Source organism: Myzus persicae, unplaced genomic scaffold, assembly GCF_001856785.1.
Source record: "Myzus persicae strain clone G006 unplaced genomic scaffold, MPER_G0061.0, whole genome shotgun sequence".
NCBI classification, from domain to species: Eukaryota; Metazoa; Arthropoda; class Insecta; order Hemiptera; family Aphididae; genus Myzus; species Myzus persicae.
The window spans coordinates 110,193-129,751 of NW_019103278.1; the positions used below are offsets into that span (position 1 = coordinate 110,193).

Below are 19,559 nucleotides of genomic sequence, written 5' to 3' on the forward strand. Positions count from 1 at the left end.
TAATAGTGGCGAAGAAATCCGTTAATGAAATTCTGATGTAGGGATTAACATAAGCCTAGGATCCGATAAACACAAGCTCGTGTGTAATTAGAAACCGACGAAAAACAAGTTAACGTCACTCTAAGACAAACACGAGGAGCGAGAATGAGAAAAAACCCACCAAACATCTATTTAGCTCGCTGATGCAAAAGGTGATGTTTTGATATGAGTTCGGGTATAATTTATATAATCCAAGAAAAAATTTGAGTAGGTGAGAAAATGTATTCCGCAAAAACACTATAATTCATAAAAATTATAATATTTAATTTGTGGTCTTACACACTACAACACGGGTAAAAACGTCTCAAATTTCGAATAATATATAGGTAGTTGAAACACGTTTATCCAGAAGTGTTCTAGATCAAATAATAAAAAAAAAAACCAATTTATTTATTGTTTAATCAAATAATGTGAAACAGTATTGTATATCATATTATCATAATGTCATGTACAATATTACATGTATTAGAATATAAAAAAGCTGGACAGGATACGAAGACAAGGCCTTTCATTTCACTTGTTCATCTCAACACATTAAGGTATGTCGTGATTTTAAATTCCAAAGCCATAAATAAATCATCTCATTTGAAAAAATATTCTGAGTGGAACCCTTTCAAAACTATGCTGCTTGACTTTTTCTATTTCTTGAACATTTTCAAACTTATAAGTGGTTTTATTTATGCAGTAATTCTTATGCGAGAAAACAACTGTGAAAATAAAATTGCAAATAACTTTTCAATATTTCAAAATACCAACAAGACAACTCATGACGTGTCATGTAGGTACTACTTTGAAACTTCACACATAAATATTTGTAAAACACAAAGTTGGCATTTGTAAATAATTACTGTAATATCCTCACTAGGTAATTAAATATGTTTATATGTCTACAATATAATTCACATTTCATTGATAAAATAATAACTAAATTTTACTAATGATTTTAATTAAACGCTCTAAATACCCAAAAATATCACTTATTGTTTTACATTGGGTTTTATCATTATCGGTCTTTCACTCCTTCTCCTCAAATATATGATATCATTGTTCTTTTTTTTGTATGCATTAATTTAAATTATCTTATTTGATTATTATGTCTTGAAGCCATAAATTAGAAATATTTCTTTAATAAAAAAAATGACATTTAATACATCATATGTACAAATAAGTTACTATTAATTATTTTAAAATGCTGACCTATTTTTTTTTTATCAAATGTTTATTAATATACTCGTAATATACAGAGTGATTCATCAAGCATGCTTGCCTCCTATTTTCTTTAGTAGGGCAGTTATTCAAAATCTGACTTTTGGAATATTTAAATGTACTTACTTAATAAAGACTATATTTTCAAATGATTGATGTTTCTTTTTACTATTTAAAGAGTAACCTGTGGAGATATAAATGTCTGTTTTTTAAACGAGAATCCTCCTTTTATAATGTAAATTATTAAAGTATAATTAATAATAATTATTAATAATTATTAGAGTATAATTTTTCAAAAATGTTAACATAATATCAAAATCAAAATTTGATTAAGTAATTTTTGAGTTATTTAACTTTGTGTACTAATAGATCCACGATATTGGGTTTAGTAGATATATGAACAATGGCAACTATACAATTTTTAGAAATTAAAGTTAATACTTAAGAGAACCTTACAAGCACATTTTTTGACTCCGTCTTATAAATGTGCAACATAGAAAAAGCCGTTTTGCGTGGAATAACTATACTCCCTCTGTAATTATAGTAAAATTACTAAAATTCCACAAGTCACAACGCATAGGGCAGAACTTTATCTGTGTCATACAGTTTTAATTTTTTTTTTTTTGATACCACACTAATCGATAATTATTAATAATAAAATGAAAAAAAAATGAATGTTCTTAAACTGATATTTTTAATTTTATTCATATTGTCCAAATAATTAAAACGCTATGACACAGAAGAAGTTCTTTCTTTTGCGTAGTGGAATTTTAGTAATAATTATACTATTAGCGTCCTATATTGATGATTAATCTAATAATCTATCAGACGTTAGGTCTTACGATCTAGTTTCAGGTCTTGAGATGTATTTGAAATTTCCAAAAATCTGCAGAATTTAATAAATACTTTATCAAACGATAAAATGGGGGTGCTAGTATCGTTGATGAATTACCCTGTATATTATATATTATATTGACCATAAATTATTTTCTTCAAAATTTATTTTACCAATGGGATATCTACTGTTTAATAGCATACCTATCTTTTAAGCATATAAATATAATAATATGTAAAAAATAAAAATAAATACCTACACTTTTCCGAAATCGCACTAATAAAAAATAAATATTGGCATTTAAGGACCTGTTTTGATTTACTTAACTATTAGATGACGATATACAAAAAAGGTAAAGCGCAGTTACATGTAATTAAAATTCTCACGTCGGCCGTACGACTGTGTATTTTTAATTACCTTCGCGGTCTCTGGAGTCTATAAAAGAATCACTGCTGCTGCAGTTGTATACATATAATATAATATAACTCCCGGCGGCGGTGGTGGCGGCGGCGTCTAGCGTACGCATGTTTATAAATATATAATTGATAGTGTTGACACGAGCGTGTGCAGCTAATATAGAGAATCCAGTTGACATTACACACGATGGAACGCGCGCGAGCGCCTGCGAGCGCGGTGAAGAAGGTGGAAGGATGATGAAGTTTAGGAGGACGGGCAAGGGTGACGAGGAGCAGGAGGAGGAATTGAAAAAAACCAAAAAACAACAACATACAACAACGATCTCTCGTGACGGATCTGTTGGGGAATTAATAAAAAGTGTTTTATGGCTGTTTAAATGTCATGTTGTCAGTGTATGGTAACCGGTAAACTGGTCTCTCCCCCGAGAGAGCCGGCGGAATGCGTATTTAATAGCGCGTTTTAACTTATGCTGTCTGTGTGTCCGACGACAATTAGAATTCCGAGTCTGACAAAATGAACTGCTGGTGTGTTTTTTACAAGTTGTTACATGGTCGACCTGTGTGGGTTTTTTACCGCCCTCCCCTCAGCCCCCGTCGCGGCTACTACCCCGCAATGCCCCCCTCGCGCATGTTTGTCCACAGCCGCAGTCACCGCCGCGATGCTGCTGCCGTTGCTGCTGCCGCTGCCGCTGCCGCCGCCTCTGCCCCATTCACTGCGGCTTTGATTTATTTACTGTTCAGATGGCCATCTCCCTAATGTGCGTCCAATATGCTGTCGATAGGGGAGAACAACAAGCACAGCCGTAGAACAGATTGAAAAGAGCAAAAGAAAAAACACACAACGACGGCGACCACTATCTCTTTCTCATTACCATAATAACCCGTCCATTAGGAGAACAATAGTTGTACTTAAGAACGTTTTGTTTCGGTTTTTTCTTTACGATTTAAACATTTTATTATTATTATTATTATTATTATTATTATTGTTCAACTGCATCCGATTCTCAATGTCATTAATCTCGTTCGGAATATTTGGCACGGGCGCCCCTCAAATGGTTCGAATGTTATATAGATATGGTTGACCCATGTTATTGAGCCCACGCGGTAGTCACGGACGTTTTGTGCTCGACAGTCGACATAAGCGATTGATAACGACTATTATACTTGATATAATTCATACTTTCAATTTTCTTAAGTAAATTATGGATAAAAATATAAATTGATTTAGGTACATCGTAGGTATTATACATATCAATTATTGTTTACACATTTTTTTACACTCGCAGACTGCAAAGTAAGACGTAAAAAAGATTTTCGAGTATTTATTTATACTGTATTACGATTAATTTATATTTACAAACAAAATTAAGAGAAAAGCAAATGGTTAGTCTATAAAAAGTGCACTGTAATCACACTATTATTACTGATAATTTTTTTATTTATGCAAATGAAACCATAATATCATAAATCGGCAAATCGGATTACACATTTATTTATATACCTAATCATATAATAGGTGCTTCTTAGGAGCTAATTACTACCTATAAGGCTATACAGCTATATATTACACATTCATTTATTTGGGTATACCTAATCATATTATAAATAAATAAATGTATAACATATAAATATTAAACATACTATACAGCCATATATCTTTATGCGTAGTAATAAGTTCCTAAAAAGTATATGTATGCTCTTAAAGATGAGAATATTGTATAAGGTAGCCATAGCGTTTGTTTTCCAAAAATGTCAATGTTTAAATTTTAAATATGGGCCTCTATGCTTGTATACATATTATATTGCCGTCAGATACTGGGCTTATGTAGGCTTTACAATATTTAAATAATTGATCTGATCATCTTACAAATTAATAGTTATTACATATTATACCAGCCAATTTACATAGTTATTTTCAATCGTTAAATCTTTAATTACTAATAATAAAGGACCAGTCAACAAATATAAATAAATAATCTTAACTTCATGTTATTTGGATAATTTTCTGTCAAAAGTGTTTTAGATGTATAGTTGATAAATATTATCTGATCGCCCACCTGGGTTTTATAATGATATGATATTTAAAATTAATTTTTATTTCAAACAATACATGTCTAATGGAATAAAAATGCATAGTTTTCTATCGAGTTATAATAATATTATTAACATAAAACATCAAACATTTTTCAACACATAAGTATTTATTGAATATAAATTTATTCAAGTGCCTATGACTAAATCAATATATATATATATTGAATGTTTGATTTTTAATTTTTTTTTTAAAGTCAACTCTATACAACAACATCCCTAATAAAATCTTTATAATACAGAAGTAATTTCGATATGGAAGAATAAATATCACTTATGTTCTATTGTATAACCAGACCGTTTATAATTTCTCAGTGTTTGAACTCTTTCCATCACCCGGCCAAGATATCAGTTCCAACCCCGTTTCGTGTTATGGATGAGTATGAGTGTAAAGGGGAATAAAGAACACGAGAAGTCGTATTTTGGTAGTTAAGAACCGTCGTAGCATCGTTCGTATAATGTGCTCGAAGGTCGCCGAAGACATTTATAATTTTATTAATGTTCCGTAAGAAATCGGAGCTGACCTTAAAAACGCATTGTCACAACATTTTGGCAAGAATCGCGTCGGTCAGCGGGTGGGACAGCAATGTAACGTTTCATTGTCCCAGACCGGCCAGGTCGGACACACACTGTTGTACCGGAACGAAAGATGCTCGCACTAAAGGCATATTCCAATTGATACGGTTCGCCAAGTTTTAAAAATATTATTATTATTTCGCCTTTTTTTCCGATATTATATTTTCTATTACATAAATCGAATGGGTATAACACTATACAGTTAGCGTTTTGACTTGCTCCTCCTCTCCTTATAAGCCCCCTCGGGGTGACGGATCGAATTTCGATTTCACGATTGATGCACCCACGGGGGAGACGTTGCACCTGAGTTGCCCCACGAAAACTTCATTCTACGTTTGGTCCTTTAGTGTGAAATAATGGTACGTATAAAATATTTGAAAATATTTTGTTAACAATGGACTTCAATTTCGGATGTTTTAATGTAAAAAAAAATACCTTTATTTGGAATGAAAACAAAATTAGATTTCAATATGAGTGTATAATGTTTATTTACCTATTTCCAGATACTTTTGGAAGTATAACAATGAATGTAACAAAGTAGTTTTTCAGTAGCTGCGTTTTTCTTTATCAATGATATCCAACTGACAATACAAAAAGACAGGGGGCTACATCTTTACGATTTATGGACGTAGGTACCTACCTACCTATACTTCAATTGTGTAAACACATAACGGTACATATAAATGTACAGCATTTTATTTGAATTATTGCTTATTAGGTTACCTTTTTTCCTCTTCACTTGACGTTTAAAATATTTCTTACACATTTACAGATATTGACTTGCGTCTGAAGTGGTAGTTATTGTGTATGCTACGACCTAATAATCCATTTCAAAAACCAACTTTGATATTTCTTAACAAAACTGCTATATATATATATTATAATTACCTAAGTGAAATCAATTATAGCAAATATACGATAACGGCGTCTGACGTATTACACATAGTATTACAATATGGTCTTGTTTTGGGTAAGTGGTGCACCTATGAATGTCTTAGTTGATGTACCGAATTAAAATTAAAAACTTCTAGAGGCCGACAAGTAAATCGGAGGAAATTATACTTATAATTTATACGCACAATATATATGTATAGTATTCTGGAGTCACACAGGCGATAAAACCTACTTATATATAATACGAATTCATACTTAAACTTGAATCATTCGCACTGGGTATACGATAACACGAGGTGCACTTAATAAAGTGTTTGTATAATTTCGTGTATTATGGCGACGAGTGTGTGACTAAAAAAGAAAAATGTGTGTTCCCAACATATTATATTATCAACCGTTTCTATGTGTGTGTATAATATGTGTATGTTATAATGTATGTATATAATATATATAAAGCTGCGGTGGACCATATACATGTAGATTGAATATTTTGACTGCACGAGGTGTTTGACTCGTGACCATCAAGATGGCGGTATCGATTTACCTCATCCCCGCCTCTACCCGATGCCCCCTGAAGGGAAACTCGCGCTGTACGATCGGTCTATGTAATAAAAGGTACACGAGTCTCGCGGCGGCGGCGGCGCGCTAATAAACGCACCGCGTATAATACACGGCCCGCTTTCTGTGTATATACGTATATGCTTATGAGGAGCTGTTGCAATAGCGACCGATCTGGGAAGGGGAAAAAAAGAAGAGGCAACCGGTTCTCTGGTGTGGTTTTTTATTTATTTATTATATTATTTTTTTTTTTATTTTTACGACTTCGCCGACGACTACGACGACTACGACGACGACGACGACGACGATCATCGATCCGCGTGCGTGCGTGCGCGTCCACGATTTATCGTGCAGTCGTTCCCACGCCCACGCCCGTGTGTTCACGTATACTATAATATAATATGCCCATCCGAGCCACGACCGTTGCCGCCGCCGTCCAATATGGCCGGTGAAAGCAGCCGCGACAGTCGAGAGTCCTGACCGAGACGTATAGGTACAGGTTCGGGCTTGCTGCGACTGCGACTGAAAAGCGCATTGCTCGCAGGCGATGTCATCACACGGCACTGCAGGCATGTCAAAAGTTTCGATCTTTCGCACAGTACATATACTTAAGCATATTGCAATAGCAGCCGGTGCCTTTTATAATATTGTATAGACCTTGTTCGTCATCGAAATAATGCTTGGTAGAATTTTACGTCTACCCAATATGCAGAGCGGGTAATCCTGATTTCCCGTTACTCGGTGTTATGCAGGTTATGCTATACAAGGAAAACCAAGAAAACACGACGGGCTCGTTCTCTATGTACACATAAACACAAAGGGTGTTCCAGGGAAAATGTGAAATAGCTCTCAAAGAAACAAAAAAATGTTTTTACATGTTTTCATGGCATTAATATTGAGTTCAAAAGGTTCTTGTCTTGAAATTAATGCTCTTCAGGTGGTGAAAATTTGTACGTATACGAATTATTCCTGAAATCGAACGCTGATATTCTGATATGGCGCTTTCCATCATCCCACTCAGCGACTTCTCTCTGAATTGGAATTTTCAACTCGTCAATTTCGTTGTAAGATAAGTGAAGTGGTGTACCGTGTACACATTGTTTTTGAGATGGTCCCACAAGACAAAAATCGCACCCGTTGAATCTAATTATCTTGGGGGGGGGGGGGGGGACAATGTATGTCGCCAAACCTCGAAATAACACCATACGTACGAATGGTTTCCATCTTACGCAAATGAATTTCAAAACATGAAATTGTTAACCATTGTACTCTTAATGTCATAAAATTCTGTTTTCAATAAAAAATGTTGTTAATACAGTTTTTTATTTGTTTAAAAGTTACTTTATATTTTTCCATTTTCCTAAAACACATTGTCTAACTATATACGTAGCAGTAGACTGTAGTCTAAGTATATGATATTATAATAATGTAGTCTTTGGCCATTGCGAACTAATGTGTAAATACTTTAGCTTCGAGCATGTCTAAAGAGATGTTCCTGCACACATAATATATGAATATATATGAATTATGAATCGTATATAAACGAATTTTGAATATTAACACGTAAACACATTCGTTATAATAATTTACGATACGCTGTATGCCTATATAATATTAGACTATACATAACTATATAGGTATATGAGAGTAACTTCACCTACCTATAATATCTATTACATAATACCTACATAATAAATACCTATGTTATGATATTATTTATGCCATATATTATCGTCTTAGCTGTTTCTACAGGTATTAATTAATACCTATATGTATATTTGGTATTTTACTAGATTTAAACTTATTCGTTATGACATTCTTATTCGGTTGACGACTATGTATATTTTTAATTCATTAAAAATGCACATAAAAAAAAAATTTAGAAACCTAATCGACAAAAATACTATATCTCATACCTCTGATCAAGTCTACCTATAGACTATAGTATGTAGATATTCGTTATACAACACGGACATTATTAAATTATTTTAATACCTGGTGTATTTAATTTTTGAAATTTAAAACTTTTATGTATTTAATATATAAATATTATTATAGCGTAAACGGTATAAGTTTTATATATACCTTTATGTATAACTACTATATACTAACTCGTATATTATGGAGTTTAAACTTTAAAACGTACTTAAATCGTTTTTAAATACATAAAATAATGTGGGTACTTGTGTATTATTAGGTACATATATTTTTAATCAAATTAAACATTTCGGTATGCATCATGCATGACATACATAATAATAGCGATTTATGCTGTATATTTACTTTTCTATAAACAATAGTATATTCATTTATAGTTGTTATAGCCATAAAATGAAAAAAGTGTTAAGTCACAAACATAACATTCATACACCGAAAAAAATATTGTAGGTATATTATTGAATTTAAGAACCGTGAGAAACGAGTCAATCACTTAATGCTATTTATGGATTCTTGTCAGCTATTGAGCTATATGTGGTATTCGAATTCATTAAATAATACATTTTATTAATACATATATAGGATATGAGACTCTGTTCCCGTGGACTCAATTACAATGCGTCCTGTATGAATTCAAACGAGGTACCTATATATTTATATCCATTTTTCATTGAATCTTTTCTTTTTTTACGTTATTTTTCTTTTATAAGTATTTTATATAATCCATTAATCTCTATAGACATATTTTCTTCTCTCAAAACTCGATGATACCCACTTATATATACATAATACATGAAACATTTAATCAACTTTTTAAAATATAATATAATTCCATTTTCGCTGTCATTATAGCATTAGTCATTATAGTCATTGCTGTAATTAGTAATAAACTACATGCAGTTATCTATGCCTATCAATATTATACGTACATATAGACTATATAGGCATGTTTGAATATAATATAATATTTATTTAAAAACCTATAGTTAACATCATCGGCTTCTCTTTAAACTTTAATAGTATTCGATATCTTTGCTATACACACACACGCATAATATATATGTATATATTAGGTAGTAGATACCAATGAAAATTAATATTATGTACCTAATATGTAACTATTCAATGTGAATGGTATGTCGTTATTGCATACTATGAGTATATATTTATATATAGTGTTTATTACGTAGCTAGGTATAATAAAAAAAAATTAATGAAACATTTTTTCTCAATGAAACTCGACACCACGCTATTTCGTCTTATTATGATATAGAGTTTGAATTTCATTTCACGTCCACGCAGCAGCTACATATACGTATAGTACGTACATGGTACATGTACTTAGTGAATATAAACATTATATTATAATAATAATATATACATACCGCAAAAGTCACAAGAAACATTTTGACGTCCAACGACGGGAACGCGGTGGTACATTTGAACACGACGAGCGGTTTATTTATTTTTTTTTCAATTTCAGTCTCTAGTCGTAGCTATGTGCCGGTGTAGGCAGGTACATGTTGTTATTATTGATTATCGGGTGGAAAAAAAATAGAAAAAAAACCAAACGTCGTGGCACGCACGAAACGAGATGGATATTATGTTATGTATTATACACACGTGATACGGACGCGATTATATTATATATTATATTGCCAGGAGATCCGTATCTGCTGCATGCTGCAGCGTTCGCCGCCGTAGCTGTTGCTGCACCGTGCAACCCCGTGTGCACTTGTGCATACGTAACGCGTGTGGGTATTATACGCGTGTATGTTACATGCATACACGCACACGCACCGGACAGAAGAGATGACACGCGGAGCCCGGCGCGGCGTGTCTAGACCGCGTCCCCTGCTGCTGCTGCCGCGCTGGCCTGGCCACAGGTGCGCGGCGCGTTGGTGACGCATAAACGCCAAATACGCGATAGCGAAATAACGAGACCGGACAGCCGTGAACGCTGGCGGCCGCGCGACGAACGAAAATATCATATTATTATTACTATTATTATAATATTGTGTATAGGTACGCGCCGTATGCCCACAATATAATAATAATATTATATTTTAAACGTACCCACACCGGCGGCGACGGCACAGGCGGCGGCGGCGGCGGCGGCAGGGTTTATACCTAATAATATTATAATGCGATGCGATGCGATGTGCAGCGTGCGGCGGACAGAGACGGAACGAGGAACGTGTACGCAGGCACAGACAAATGAACAAACAACGCGTAATAACAATGTTATCGGCTTGTCGGTTCGCATTGTTGACTAGACACAAACATGGGCACGAGCCCGAATATTAATTTATTATAATATGTATATAAATAATATATTGTATAACACACATACGTATAATAATGTATATATTATTATTACTATTATGAGCACTGTGCGCGACGAAAAAAAAAATATCCAATTAAATCCGTCGAGGGGGTGGAGGGGAAACGCTTTTTCTGCTGTCCTATGCGAATTACGATATTTTTTCACCTAATTTAAACGAACAATAGCGCTCTTATCTTTCGTTATGATAAATCGTCACGCGTTTGATAAGCAAACGCGCTTATAATAAAATGTTATAATATAATATTATGTTTTTATTCGTCCGCGTCCGTGCTTCTGCTAAATCGTTTCGAAAACAATGCGGTGTGCCCCTTATGACCTCCTCAGCGACTTCCAAAGATCGAATTACACGCGTATTATAATTATACCTATATAATGTGAACCAAATATAATATTGTTGTAATACCTTTCTCCTTGTCGCCCACGTCGAACGACCTGCCGAAAACCGTGTGTCGTTATTATAAAATAAAATATACGACATAACGTAGGTACACGTCTTATAGTTAGTGTATAACGTCCAAATAATATTGATATAAACTACATAACACGTAATATACGCTGCAGACGACGGCTAGACGGTCGGGCGTCGAGAGTCGACGACGAGAAAAAAAAACTCGCACTCGGTGCATACTGCATAGAAGTCGATGTGTGCATACAAATAACGTATAACAGCACGTGAATAATAATGTGCAGGTCTCGAAGCGTAATATTTGCGATATTTGCTGTACCCTGACGCTGAAAGCGTTTTAGTGACAATTAATAATAAATGATTACGTGTAGGTAATAATATGCGGCCTGATTTTACGTAAAAAGATTAATTCTCATAATAATCAGCCGATAGTGACGATGTATACATTCGTGACACCACACGTATTATTTAATATACGTAGTACAATATACGGGAATATTATCATTATACGGATATACGATAGCACCTTATACCTATTTTGTATTGTTCTATATCTAGGCATATACAATTTCTCTTAGTTAATCGTAAAATATTCACGTGTATATAAATAAACGAAGGATTTCGTTGCTGGTGTTATTTCTTTATGGTCGTGCACTCGACGTTATCGTTCCGGGCCGATAATGTGTCATTCCGTCGTTATGATATCGCCCTATATACATATTGTATAATTATACCATGTACATGTTTTAATATTGGGAACCGCGAGATGTGTGCAGCAGTCTGCAGAGGTGCTCAAGGAACCCCAATGTCTAATATTATTACGCGAAGAACCCCCGATGAGGCGATGAGTTGTCACCGGGAACACGGGGGTGCGAACCCAGCTGACAAATTTGGGTCAAGGTAAGTGACACTCGGCGCAGACACGCGCAGGCGGGTGGCTCATACCTATATTTCTAAATATGTATCACTTACATAGAAGGTCGCGGAGCGGACTATAGGATTGTCGTGGAAAATAAAGAAAACAATATGTAGAATACCTACTATACCTGTACAGTGCCTACTTATCCAGTCATATATAATATGCGTGTGTTTATGAGTACAAAATAATATGCCCGCAGCGACCGGAAGTGTGTGTGTACACAAAACCCAATAACAGCATACGTCGAATATGAGGAGCTCGTGAAGTACAAAATAACATTTTACAGTTTTTAATAGACGATGTAAATGATATAAATCTATATTTCACTATTATACAATTGGCAGAAAACTGGGCACATGATGGTGTACTATATATAGCATGGTATAAAATAATAATTATGTTAAATTATATCATTATTACAATAATGAACGGTACCTACTACGTGTAAAATAATGGAATGGTAAATATAAAGCGTAAACCTTACCTGGGTCATCAGCCGATCGGCACCGGTGCCCTCGTCGTCTTTGAACTCGATGTCCGCATTGTAGTTGGGTACCAGCTCCATGAACCTGGAGTCGTTCCGCTGGACCCGACCTTCTGGTGGCCCGCTGGCGGTGATGGAGTACTCGCTGACGTTGGGCTCGTGTTGCTGAAACACCAGTGGCTTCATCTTTCGAGGGTTCCGGAACTTGGACGGGCCACGCAACGGGCCACAGCCCTCTACCCCGACCGCCGCCATCACGCACACAACCAGCGTCAACGTGTACCTCCACCGGTATCTGGACGCCACCGCAACAACGCCACCGCCGTCGCCGCCGTTCCTCATATCCGGCTGCCAGACACCGCATTACCGCGGCCTTTACTCATACAGCAATCGGTTGCTACACGTCATTAAAAGATTCGTGGGGAAAAAAACAAACAACGAATAGTTTTTATATACATGAACATCATTATTGACCACTTGTTGAGTTTATACTTAATAAAAAAAAACTAGACTGCAGGTTTCAAAAACTTGCAGTGGATGTTATCTATGATAACCAATAGTAAATCATCAAATAAAAAACAAATATTTTAGCTGAATTTTATACACCACGCACTTCCGAATATTTTTCAAAATTATTCATCTGAAATCTGAAGTTTTTTCTTTCAATACAATATAAACAGAAATATTTTACTCCGTATGTCTCGATCTTTTTTAAACAGTGAACATAAACGGAAAAATAATTGTATCAAGATATACTATTAAAATTGTTATATTATCCTGCTCTAAGGTGAATGAAGCAAGACGAATGAGTGGTATAGAAATAATTTAATGCTCTGTTTTTTTTTACTTCTATGTTATTTTATTTGAAATTTGATACTATCCAACAATTTTCTTGTATCACATAATTTAACGAAGTATAATTTGGTAGTGTATAAAAATAACAGCTTATAATTAGACGATAATACAAAATATTGGCCGATCTGTTCTCCTGTTTAATACATTTTATACATTTTATACTTACCCACCATTGTATACAACACTTAGAACACGCAATATAATGTTTTAACATTTATTAAAGGTATTATGTGATGTTATAACGTTTGTACAAATAAATATACATTATATTATATCTACAGATTGCATCTTGCAAATCTCATCAGACGCAATTTCGCTAATATTTTTACTTTGAAAAAATGGAAAAACCTTAAAACTTAATTAGACCCTCGGATTTTAATATTTAAATTGAAAAAACACGTCAATTTTTAATTATAATATAATAATAATATATATTTATAGTACAAAAAACATAATAATACTTTTAATTTACCAAAATACCATTTTTGTAATAAAAAAGTTAAAGTATTTAAAAATGCAAGAGTCTATTGATCTATTAATTGTACTTGTTTTACCTTAAAATCATATCAAAATTACTATTTCTTTCAGAAAAAAATTATTCGTATTACGTTATATATATATATATATTATTTATAATTTGATTTGCTTTGTTTAATAATAAATTATTATTTTAGCTGTGCGTACCTAAATATTGTATTATTATTTATAACAGCATAATTGAAATTGAATATTTTTTTTATTTTATTTAAAAAATATGTCTAATCTTTGAATTATGTGTATACCAGATATAATCAGATTCCTATATATATTTAATTGTTGTGCGTGTATACTGCATAGGTATAGGTACTGTAATATATTCGATAAAACTATATGAGGTTATACTCGTATGATATACAGTTGTATGCAACATATGTTTGAAATAATATTAATAAACCTATGAACCAATATTAGGTAAAGATCGTGTTTTTTTACTATACATTATTCGAACTATAAGATAAGATAAATGGTAACATTTCGACCCTGCCTATACCTATACATTTAAGCTACGACTACCTACCTAAATGTTTTAGGCGAAATCATAATATAACGTGTTATATGTAAAAGATTAAAAAAAGGAAACTGTAACGGGACTTTACTAAGAATCGTATCCACAATAAAAACTCTGTTCCTGCTGAGAAAGGTTTTTTATTTCATCTCTTGTCCGCGTATGCAGACCTGCAAATAGTTACCCACATAGAACCGTAAGCAGTAGGCATCTGTTATATATTTATACGATTTTGTGATCTATAATATTTGTGATTAGTAAGAATTCCGCTTTATCAGAAATAAAATTGAATTTATTACATCATTAAGAAAATAAGAAACCATAAGTTTATTATTTTATCATAATTACTGTGACCCGTCATCAAAGTTAATGAATGTATAATGTAATTATTAATTGTAATTATACGAAAAACAATTAATCTTGTTTAAAGGAAATTGATGATGAAAATTAATAATACAGTATATTAAAACTACTGTTCAACTATATCAAGTTAATTACGAAAGTGATAACATATTTTATGAATCATATAATATATCTATTAATTTGAATTAATTTCATACATTGTTAATTTATTAAATGATATTTTTTCAATATTAAAAACTCGTCATACTTTATTTAATTAACTTCTACATCATAATTTATAGTTAGGCATGCTGGAGGAATAATAATTTAGAATTTAAATGATTTTTTAAAATGTACTCTATAAGTATTCTTTATAAATTACATAGAATATTTAATTTGATCTATTATATTGATGTATAATACTTATATTTTGATATTACACTTACCTTGTAAATGCCGATTATTGGTATTTTGTAAATATCAAGTTGGAAAAAATGAAATTAGTCCTGGTTGTGAGTCGCACTATAAATGCGCGTTCGGCGACTAGCCGTTACCGCACGTTACACAATTCGAAATAACGAGAAAAATCCGATAAACTAATTAAAACTATTAGCGAAACTTAAACACGATGTCAAACTGAAAATGTGTAGACATTTTTTTCAAAATAATACTTTTCAAAACCGATCTCAGTATAAAAATGATGGAAAACTTCAAATTCGGTACACCGAAGTCGCGCCGAACCGATTCTGGTAACAAGGTCAACGAATTTGAACCAGACTCGGTGATGTTGTTGTGGGTGTGAGCCACAATCGTTCTCCCACCCCAGTGTACGGAGCTCCGCCCATATCGTGGCCGCCTCCATGTACACGAGGACTGCGTCGCGTGCGCCGCCGGTACCCGATCACCGACGTACGCCGAATAGTCAGGCAAACCCGACTGGCGCTCTTGCGGTCTTGTGGAGCCTTTTGTGCACTTCGATAGACAAAGGTGCAACGTTCGTTGATCGCCTTGCATGGTGATCCCGTGAATTGTTCTCGAGAAACCGATCGCTTCCGGATCAAGTCACTGATATCGTTGTGTCAAAATCCTTTTCGGTCATCTTAATATAAAGGTAAAGGTGTGGCAAAGTGCATGATGTTGAAGTACACATAGGTAGGTATACGGCCTTCTTTCGTGTACCGAAATGAAAATAACAATACCTATTATAAGCAAATATTTCGTGCAAATAAAATCTGTAGACTAAGATTATTTTTACAATAACTTTTTGATTTATTTTATTGTATAAAACCATATACAAAAAAAAAAAAAAACGTTGCTTCGCTGGTCACATTATACTAGAAAATACACCTATATATAACACTTATGTGTATCATGTAGAAATCTGGGTTTGTACCTTTTATCTTCTTTTTATTCTTGTCATGTGAAATTGATTTCTGACGTTTCCTGCTCTTATGATGGCGTCTTTGCAAAACTATTATACTTGTTAGTACTCACTACTCGGTATACCTATAATCCTTACCTACAATACTGACCTACTGCAGGTATATTTACAGGTACTTACCTGCTAAAATATGGTTTGAGTATTAATGTGGTAAATTTAACAATATCATATAGCCCATATAGGATGCCGTAAGAAAAGGAAATCAGATCAAAATTTTACATGAAAAAAGAAAGTAAGTATACATGGGTAGGTACTATAGATAAAAATTACAAGTGTTAATGATTCGTAGACAACTATTACTATTATTTTAATATTAATTAGATTATTATGTATATTTTATAGTTAAGGGTAAGAAATATATTTTAAAATTATAAAATTATAAAATTGTTAATTTGTGTTGTATATGTAATGATATACCTACCAAATAATTAACTGTTAATTATTTTAAATATTTGTTTCCATTGATTGCAGTTTGTCATTTGAGCACTTATCAATCAATAATTTTACACAAATTAATTTTATATAAATTGAATTTGAAAATGCACATTTATATTAAATTGCTAATTACTAAATAGATATTATGGTTTTAGCCTATGTATGTATAGTGGACACTAATATATTATTATATATAATTAGAAAAAGATAATTTACAATAAAAAGTTAACACAGTAATTTATATCGAAAGATTTAATAAAGCAAAAAGACAGATCGACCTGAGCGATGGACACTACTCCAAAAGTGCGAAGACTTATAGATGTTAAGGTGCATATAGTGTATACAGTGTATACTATATAGTATACACTATACTGCATGTTTATACTTTTAAAGGTGATACGAAATATTTCTGTCCAGTAATATATAATCGGGAGGATAATGTTGAATATACTGAAATAGATACACATTTTTGACGATTTTTAAATTTTTAACCTTCAATCTTTTCACCGTACTCATAAGCATACAACATAATATTACATTTTTTTTTAAATATAGCAACATCTGTTTTAAAAACAAGAATTTGATAGAAATAATTTCTAGTTGTCATCTTGATCTTTCAACCATGGCTCTAAAACCAAAATTTACTGAATTATAACGAGTTAAAATTAGGTTAAAAATACGCAAAATCATATGAAAATAATGTGGAAAATCATAGGTATTCTGTTCTATTTCAAAATATATATTAATTTAGTCTTAAATATAGCGGTTTAAGTAATTTTAATAAGTGTACACTGAGCCCACAGAGGTTTTATTTGTCAGACTTGTATTTCATTTGAAATCAAAAAACCAGGAAACATATTTTTGGACGTACTTTGTAATTAAGTAGATCACTGTTATAATAGATAAGTCAGAATGATTAGTTCAATGATGAATCAGTGTAGGTACTTTTAATTTACGAAAACACTATTCTGAGCGATAGAGATGCGCGGATCAGCTTTCGTTATCTCTCATGAAAGTATATACCTTTTTTTTTTTTTTTTCCCCTTCTGAAACCGGGAACGGGTGGGAACTGTTTAGCACAATACTGCCACCCGAACCCGTATCGTTTATTCACTAAACTTTTTTTTTTTTTCCCCTTCTGAAACCGGGAACGGGTGGGAACTGTTTAGCACAATACTGCCACCCGAACCCGTATCGTTTATTCACCAAACAACATCACAAACAAGCAAAAAAGTATACATACATGGGGGCCTCTAACCACCCTAGGAATTCGGCCTTCATGAAAGTATATACCTAAGAATATGCTATATTATTATAGGTACTTTATAATTATTTTTCTTAATTCAATAGGTTCAATCAAGACTGGGCATTAGCGAGTTAATAAGTTAAAAGTTCAGTTATTTTTAACTTTAAATTAACTCATTTTTATCTACGTTAACTGAAAATCAACTTGTATTACTTGTAATATTCCCAATTAAGTTAATTTTGAAAATTCATATTATCTTGAAAAATATTATTTATACCTATAAGTCATAAAAGTATGATAAAATATTATTAGAAAAAAAAGTTATATTTATGAAGACTTTTGTATATATTTTTATAGATAAAAATTGATGTGTCGTATTAATTAGATACTAATTAATAATAATATAAGGGTAACAATATAACATTAGTCGCCCGTATACAGACATCAATAAATTACGAGCCCACGAAGCCACGATTTATTATAATACCTACTCAATAGTTATTACTTATTATTTTATAATATGTAATTCAATTATTGGATGATTATCATGATTTGTAACCATTTTGATTTAAATATTTCATTTGATATTTTAATTTTATTACAAAAATAGTAAAAATACCTACCTACCTATATACTGATGTATTATACCTTTTAATGCATTTATAGTTCATACAGTTTACACCGTTATAAAAATGTAATACATATTTTGAATGATCTAGTTGTAAAATACAAATCTTATATATATTATTATACCTATAATATTTACCATATTCGCCATTCAACCATTATACAATTAACTAATTTTTGACAAAAACATTGAATATAAGTATAAGTACTACCTATAACATTAATTATTATATGATGGGGTGTGACTAGGTTCGGTATGTAATAATATTAGTAAAATAGAACTAAATATTTTTTTTTTAAATTTCATTAGGTACCTTAAATATGTAAGTTACAGTAAAATATTTCAAGTCTCTACGGTTTATATTTTATGGATTACAACAGGATAACTACTAACTGATTAAAAACATTTTGCTATCTAATTTTGTCGAAATTTGAACATCAAATACTTTAAAGAAAAAATTGGGACTTAAATACTTGAAAAATCTATGGGGAACTTCTTAATATTTTTCAAGCTTTCGGACTAATAATTAAAAATATTCCTCCTGATACAACTCATAGCTGCAATTGTAGAAGCAAATCGTTTTTTCCAAAACGTGATGATATAGACACAAAAAAATATTAATAATAAATACCCAACATTAAAACCATTATGTATGGTGTATCTATATTATATTTTAATAATAGCTATTGTAGTATTATACAATTTAAGGCATAATTTAAGTTTGTATTATATATTTCAAACAGAGATTATCGATGGTGAATGAATATGTAAAAGGCAAAATTAATGGAAACAAATAAGAAGGCGTATATAATATATTGGAAGCCATACTGGATTTTTGCGTCAAAACATGTGGTACAG

The 19,559-nt window shown here is 32.4% G+C and overlaps 1 protein-coding gene across 1 annotated transcript in view; it reads right to left on the reverse strand.

Moving 5' to 3' along the window:
* The window catches only part of LOC111034140 (desert hedgehog protein), a 42,761-nt gene extending 27,055 nt beyond the window's left edge, over positions 1-15,706 (reverse strand). Inside the window, exons 1-2 of the mRNA XM_022315195.1 lie at positions 15,398-15,706; positions 12,710-13,106 (exon numbers count right to left, since the gene is read on the reverse strand). Of these exons, the coding sequence (XP_022170887.1) occupies positions 12,710-13,051 (342 nt within the window). The 5' untranslated portion in view covers positions 13,052-13,106; positions 15,398-15,706. The remainder of the gene's footprint in view (positions 1-12,709; positions 13,107-15,397) is intronic.
* Positions 15,707-19,559: the final 3,853 nt, after the last annotated feature.